Here is a 7,622-nt window from a genome sequence, read left to right on the forward strand (position 1 = left end):
CCTGGATATGATGAACAATACAGCAGGGGGGTGCACACACAGAGTTTTTATGATACTGGGAGTAATATCATTCTCTCCCCACCCTGGATATTTCGAACAGTATCACAGGGGGTGCACACTCCCTGCGACATTGAAAGTAACATCATCCTCTCCTTCTCTTGATATTACGAACAATATCACAGCAGAGAGTGTACACCCCCTGCGATATTGGCAGAAATATCATCCTCTCCCTCCCTGGATATTACGAACAATATCATAGGGAGGTGTACACCCCCTTCGATATCGGGAGTTATATCATCCTCTCCTCCCACTGGATATTATGAAAAATGTTACAGAAGGTGTACACACAGGGTGTTTACGATATTGGGAGTAATATCATCTTCCCCCTCCCTGGATATTATGAACAACATCACGTGGCAGGATACATCCCCTGTGATATTGAGAGTAATGTCATCCTCTCCCTTCCTGGATATTATGAACAATATCACAGGGGGGTGTACACCCCTGCTATATGGGGAGTAAGATTATCCTCTCCCCCCCCGATATTTTGAACAATATCACGGGGAATGTACGCGCCCTGCGATATGGAGACTAATGTCATCCTCTCCCTCCCTGGATATTACACATAATATCACAGGGGGGTGTGCACTCCCTGTGATATGGGGAGTAATGTCATTCTCTCCCCTATAAACTAAAATTTTGTTCCCTTTACCTAAGCCGAGAGCTTCCTATCATGTCAGTATCTATGTTATGAAGAAAAGGAGACTTAGGTGTGATGTTTTTATTTATCACAACTGGTGTATCAGTTGCCTAGGACCTCAACAGCTTCATGAAAGTCTGGGAAATGTTCATGCATAAGGTTATTGCCTTAGCTGACTTAAAATTGCCCCATACAATGGTACATATCAACCCTTAGTGAAGCCTTTTAAAAACAAACAGGTTGAAAGATGGGTTAAAGTAGGCAAATACAGCATCTGCCTTTAGGGCTATCAACTCAGGAATTCTCTCAGTTATGAAATCTTGCAGAGAAGTTATGTTCTTTCTCAAAATCCAGGTGATGATAATATTTCTTACTCCACTCCAGATCTGGCACTTTTTCATTGTCACCGTCTTGTGAATCATCATCTGCTTCATCTACTTCTGGTAAATCTACATCCTCATCACCACCCATGTTGTTCATCATCTCGGAGAAATGATCAAAATCAGACCTGTCTTCATCTGAACCATCTTCCCAGTCTTTCCAATGATTGAAGTCCACCCTAAGCCAATTAAGCTTTGCCCTATCTTTTGTTAACCTTGGCCATGACTGGCCAGATTCTCCTTTTCGTAAACGACATAAAATTGATCCGTCCGTTCTTTTATGCATGGAATCATTTAGATCAATAGAGTAAAAAAGATCAGTTTCATTTAAATGCTTAAAATTATCACTTCCTCCAAGACAACTGAATATAAGTTTGGATTTTTCAAAATTTAAATTAACATCCTTATTGTCTTCAACACAAAATTCAGTGAAGACACAGTCCCTTCGATCACACCACTTTGCAGAAGCAGGCTGCATTGTGAACGGGGCCGGGGGACAGGCGAAATGGGTGGGCGGGCGGCTCTCTGGCGGCGGCTGCTCTCCGGTGGCGACTGGGCGTTTTCTCTCTGGTAGCTGCGGCCTCTTCTCACTCCCCTCAGGCGACGGCGGCAGCTACAGCTGCTTCTTTATACGTTTTTCTGCTTAATCAGGGAAAATTGTCTGGATTAAATTAGCCACATGAGGGCTCCATTGCAGTTTCTGGAAAAGAAAATTCTGCAGTCATACTTTCTGGTACACAGTTGTATCTGTGCAGTCTTCAATGGGCCACGCCTATTTATAAACGTAAGATAAGAAGCCAGGGTGGCCGGGCACGATGGCTTATGCCTATAATCTCAGCACTTTGGAATGCCGAGGCGGGAGGATCACTTCAGGTCAGGAGTTCGAGAACAGCCTAGCCAACATGGTGAAACCCCCGTCTCAACCAAAAAATACAAAAATTAGCCGGGCGTGGTGGTGTGCGCCTGTGATCCCAGCTACTTGGGAGGCTGAGGCAGGAGGATCCCTTAAACCAGGGAGACAGAGATTGCAGTGAACCGAGATAGCGCCACTGCACTCCAGCCTGGGCAACAAGAATGAAACTCCGTTGCAAAAAAAAAAAAAAAAAAAAAAAGAAGGAGAAGCCAGGGCATGTAACTCAGGTACCTTTTGGACGTCCATTAACAAAAATTCTAGAGAACTTTTTGGAATCCTAGAGTATATTTCTGTGGGAAAAGCACGAAATTGAGTCTTGAAATGATAAGCTCTGACTCGTTCATTTTTTTTTTATCTTAAACATTTAAAGTTTCACAGCAACAGCTGATATTCAGGATATGCCATTTATAGGTATCTAATGCATGAAAAATATGATTATAGTTTTGTATTACCCATTATTTTTCTCTTGTCAACCACAGAGACTTTTATTATAATGTAATCTGTGGCCCAGATGCTGCTTGTCTTTGTTTTTATCATTTCCTATCATGTGGCTACAGGATAATAATTTTGATTACAAAGATTTTAGTACAGGAACTCACAGGTGAAACAGAATTGAACACAACTTTTACAGAACTCATCAGCACCTCACTGTGAATCTCTTAGATTGGCATCTCATGTACTTTTTTTTTTTCCTTTTTTACTCGAAACGTTTGCTGCTCTTTTTAGAAATCACAAACAGGGTTTCAAAAGTTATTTAAAAAAAAGCCTGAAGAAATAATCCAAAATTTGAGACCATACCTACTCTGAGAAGTGGTGAAAAACACATGGAAAAATGCCAAGTATTTTATGCCTAATGCTTTCAGAATTCCCTCTTGTACTTCACTCACAGGAGAAGTTACAGAAACTCCTACACGTATTACAATGACAGGGCCAGACCCAGGAACAGCCTGCACACTCGAGTTTTGAAGTTTTAACTCATTCTCTCTCCAGCTATCTCACACTTGTTGTTTGTTGTTTTGTTCGTTTCTTTCTAATTTAGAAAAAAAAAGTAGTAGTCAGGGAGTCTAGTCAAATACATCGGAGTTGGGGGGAATTATTAGATACCCAAATCTTAGTGATGCATTTGACTATTTTTCAGGATGAAAAGCATATATGGGTAGACATTGGCTTGGAGGGGAAGTGGTCACACAGGAGAGATGAAGGAGCAGCACTTTGAAGTTGATTTTTGAAGAAAAACCATTAGTTTTCATCATTGTATAAGGACATCACTCTAGTAATCAACAAACATAGCAATAGGCAATTTGCAATTTAAAAAATAAATAAAAAGGCATCCTTGTGGCTAAATGGCAGTTTAGATTACACTTCCTAAGGCCCACTGAAAATCATAAATGACTGTCTTTCCTGAGCACGTAAATGAATTTTTCTTCCATTTTGACAGCTGTATCCTCCAGGTCATCCAGCTATTTTATCCCTTAGTATTGACTACTCTTCCTCCTCTCTCAGACATCTTCCTTTTTGCACCCAGCCCTCAAACACACTAAAAGATTAAACTCAAGCAGGCTTCCCTACTGGGAAACCATTTTTTTTTTTTTTTTTTTTTTTTTTTTTTTTGAGACAGAGTCTTCGCTCTGTCACTCAGGCTGGAGTGCGGTGGTGCTATCAATTTTGGCTCACTGCAACCTCTGCCTCCCAGCTTCAAGCAATTCTCCTGCCTCAGCCTCCTGAGTAGCTGGGATTAAAGGGACACACCACCGTGCCTGGCTAATTTTTGTATTTTTAGTAGAGACTGGGTTTCACCATGTTGGCCAGGCTAGTCTCGAACTCCTGGGCTCAAGTGATCCACCTGCCTCAGCCTCCCAAAAGTGCTGGGATTACAGGCGTGAGCCACCGTGCCCAGCCCCCTACTGGAGACTTTTGATGGGCATTTTTATTTATCTGAATTACGGAAAAGGAAAGTAACAAAAATGAACTGTGCAGATAGAGATTCTCCTCATATAGGAGTTGTCAGATCAAATCCTGCTGCCAAAATAAAGAAATAAAGAGGTGAAATGAAGACAGGGTTGAGCTTAAGAAAATTTTATGCAGTTAGCACTAGGGGAAGGGGGAGAACATAGATGGAAGCAGCACCTACCGGATATGCTCTTTTGTGAAGGGTGCTTAATGCCTGCTCACTTTGGAGATGTCTGAGTCCAAACTGCCTCATCTAATTCTTCAAGTCGTCTTCCATCTGCCTGTTAAGCAGTAGCAGGCCTCCTGAGATTATTCCCTTATGTCAAAATGGGATGTCATGTTAATCCACACCATGACCATTCTGTATCTTTCTTCCCTTTGTTTCCCGGTTTATAACACTTTCCGCCTCTACCTCTCATTCTGGAAAATTCTCCCGTGCTCTAGACTTGAATCTCTGATACTTCACCTCCCACTTATGTGAACTTGGACGTATTACTTGATATTGCTTTGCTTTAATTTTCTTATGTGTAACTGCAGATAATAATAGTCCCTACCTCATAAAGTTGTTACAGAGATTAAGTAATAATATGCATGTAAAACATCGATTGAGCTATTATTACACAGCCTTTAAAATTCAAGTTCAAATCCCACTTCCAGGCCAGGTGCAGTTGCTCACCTCTGTAATCTCAGCACTTTGGGAGGCCAAGGTGGGGTGGATCATCTGAGGTCAGGAGTTCGAGACTAGTCTGGCCAACTACTATAAATACAAAAATTAGCCGGGTATGGTGGTGGGTGCCTGTAATCTCAGCTACACAGGAGGCTGAGGCAGGAGTATTGCTTGAAACCTGGAGGTGGAGGTTGCAGCGAGCCACTGCACTCCAGCCTGGGTGACAGAGCGAGACACCATCTCAAAAAAACAAAACAAAACAAAACAAAAACAAAAAACCAAATACCACTTCTTCGTAAAGTCATCTCCAAAACTCCCCAATGGAAAGGACAGTTTCCTTCGCTGATTTACTGTAGCACTTACTGTCCTCATGAACAACAGGGCCCTTAGCATACATGGTCTTGTAGTCTAATTGTGTACATCTTTTCTCATCTGAACTACAGGGAAATTTTTTGGATGGTAGCGAGTGTGTCTTCTTGCAGTGTCTAGCACAGTGTTCAGCATACAGCAGATATTTAATAAATAATTATTAAATCAAAAAGTCAAACGGATATTTTAATGAATTGGTTGAGTGAATCAATGATTTAGGGGGTCAAAGCCAGTTTTGCAACTCTTAATTCATTACCCACATGAAAGGCATAAAAGTGTCTGGCATCAATTAGAATGGCTGAAGAGGATTTTTGGAGAATTCAGTCCCTGGGAACCAGAAGCACCTAAGTGAGGGGGTGTCCAGTTGTGGGGGTGGAAGGCCAGAAATGAGAGAGAGAAGCCACAGGCCTCCTGTTCCTGTGCAGGCCTTAGCTGACAGGGAAGACTTTAACTTTTAATGAAGATTACAGTTTTACTTATTGCACTAGACTGGACATATTCATCACTGAACCGAGACTAATTTTTAATGATGACATCATCGGAAGACTTTTTGTTATTTGACAGTGACTAAGAGCTAAGTGATTCATCTTAGTTTTTATCCGAACAGTAGAGGAAGAACCAGCCCAAAAGATGGATTCGAATGGCCAAGTGAGAAAACAACGTTGGCTCCATCTCAGGAGCCCCACTGTTAATGTAATGGTGTCATGAGGTTGAGTTAGTGTCTGTCGATTCTGGCCTGTTGGACAGCAGGCAGGAATGCCTGGAATGCCAGGCAGAGGTAGAAGTGTTTGTAGGGAGAGGAATAAAAGCCATCAAAGGGAAGCAGAGGTCATGAAATCATGACCTGCTCCTGGCAGAAAGGGGGATCCTGCCACATAGCCATCAGCTCACTCCTATCCAATTTTTTTTTTTTTTGCTTTGGTTTTTGAGACAGTCTTTCTCTGCTGCCCAGGCTGGAGTACAGTGGCGTGATCTTGGCTCACCACAACCTCCATCTCCTGGGTTCAAGCAATTCTTATGCCTTAGCCTTGGTTAGCTTGAGTAGCTGTGATTACAGGTGCACGCCACCACATCCAGCTAATTTTTGTATTTTTAGTAGAGATGAGGTTTCGCTATGTTGGCCAGGCTGTTCTCGAACTCTTGGCCTCATGTGATCCACCTGCCTTGGCCTCCCAAAGTGCTGGGATTACAGGTGTGAGCCACTGCACCCAACCCCATCCAACTGTTTTAATTGCTGTACAGATGTGGATGCTTCTGCTGGTCATCATCTCTGCTTCTCTCCCTCTAGAGGCCTCTCATCTCCCCCTGCAAAACTGCCAACCTGAGTTACTGCCCAGTTTTTCTTCTTGGGCCCCACAGCACAAGCCAAGAGCATGCACCTGGATTTACCAGGCTCTCAGGAGAGTTCTGATTCTTTCAAATATCTATTAGATTGTTTGTTTTTAATGTTTCTATTGGGATGCAATTGTCAGTTGTGCTTCTGCACAAACAGAACCCTTTTTATTCCATAGGATATTTTCAGAGAAGTCATCACGCAGTATCTTTCACAGAATGAATTGCTCTTATAACCGGTTTGCTTACAGGTCACACCTCCAGCTGGCAAGCCTTGAGAGTTTACCATTCATAGAAGCTGCACCTGAGATCCATTTGGACTGGTGCTTGCGAATTATTACATGTGAAATTATGAACTCTCACTTAAGCGTTCCTTGGAATTGTCTTAGGAAGAGAAAGATACATTTTGATGGCCGGGGAAGATAGGAACCAAGTAGACTTGTTTTCTTTTTGTTTTTTCTGTGTGTGTGTGTGTGTGTGTGTGTGTGTGTGTTTCTGAGATGGAGTCTTGCTCTGTTGCCCAGGCTGGAGTGCAGTGGTGCGATCTCGGCTCACTTCTACCTCCACCTCCTGGGTTCAAGTGATTCTCCTGCCTCCCAAGTAGCTGGGATTACAGGCATGTGCCACCATAGCTGGCTAATTTTTGTATTTTTAGTAGAGATGGGGTTTCACCATCTTGGCCAGGCTAGTCTCGAACTCCTGATCTCATGATCCATCCCCGTCAGCCTCCCAAAGTGCTGGGATTACAAGCATGAGCCACTGTGCCCAGCCAGACTTGTTTATTTTTAATGCCCAGGGACTTGGGGTAATAAAAAATCAGGTTTGGCCATAACATCATAACAGCAACTGGTCCCTTGGCCACATGTAGAAAATAAACTGGGATGTTTGTTTTGTCACCTGTCTGCCTTCCCCCTCCTCTGTGCCTTATTGCCACTTCCCACTGCCTCCCATCAGTCCCCACTGTAGAGTCCTGCCACAGTTTGTACATTCGGCATAGTGGCCCCTATTTTGGACTTTTCTGCCCTTTTATATAACTAACTAGTGCTAAAAGAACAGCTAGGAAATCTGACATATAAATCAAGTTATAAGCGGATGTTAATGACTGAATGCATGATGTTTGGGGCTCAAGAGAATTGTTTTTAAATTGCATTGAGGTTGGGCACAGCGCCTCACACCTGTAATCCCAGCACTTTTGAAGGCTGAAGTGGAAGAATAGCCCGGAGTTTGAGATTAGTCTGGGCCACAAAGCGAGAACCCCATCTCTACAAAAATTTTAAAAATTACCCTGGCATATGGTGTGTGTCTGTAGTC

General features: G+C 42.8%; 1 protein-coding gene across 3 annotated transcripts; it reads right to left on the reverse strand.

Annotated features, from left to right (window-relative positions):
• Positions 1–691: 691 nt before the first annotated feature.
• LOC129481234 (prostaglandin E synthase 3-like) lies at positions 692–1,579 on the reverse strand. Of its 3 annotated transcripts, none has more exons than XM_055276398.2 (2): positions 1,378–1,579; positions 692–1,278 (listed from the first exon to the last, which is right to left on the reverse strand). In XM_055276398.2, the coding sequence occupies exons 1-2, from the start codon at positions 1,556–1,558 to the stop codon at positions 1,007–1,009; spliced, it is 453 nt and encodes a 150-aa protein (XP_055132373.1). In that variant the 5' UTR covers positions 1,559–1,579; the 3' UTR covers positions 692–1,006. The 3 variants fall into 3 exon arrangements, with proteins under 3 accessions (XP_055132373.1, XP_063493857.1, XP_055132372.1); XM_063637787.1 differs by having other exon boundaries at positions 692–1,120; positions 1,274–1,579; XM_055276397.2 differs by having other exon boundaries at positions 692–1,183; positions 1,259–1,579.
• Positions 1,580–7,622: the final 6,043 nt, after the last annotated feature.

This window comes from Symphalangus syndactylus, chromosome 4 (assembly GCF_028878055.3).
Source record: "Symphalangus syndactylus isolate Jambi chromosome 4, NHGRI_mSymSyn1-v2.1_pri, whole genome shotgun sequence".
Taxonomy (NCBI): Eukaryota; Metazoa; Chordata; class Mammalia; order Primates; family Hylobatidae; genus Symphalangus; species Symphalangus syndactylus.

What these genes read in the sequence shown, in the direction of transcription:
- LOC129481234 (XM_055276397.2), bottom strand. Translation starts at nt 1,558, where the DNA reads ATGCAGCCTGCTTCTGCAAAGTGGTGTGATCGAAGGGACTGTGTCTTC. An exon ending in CAAAGCTTAATTGGCTTAGG is followed by an intron (nt 1,184 to 1,258) that starts GTGGACTTCAAT and finishes CATTTCTCCGAG; the next exon opens with ATGATGAACAACATGGGTGG.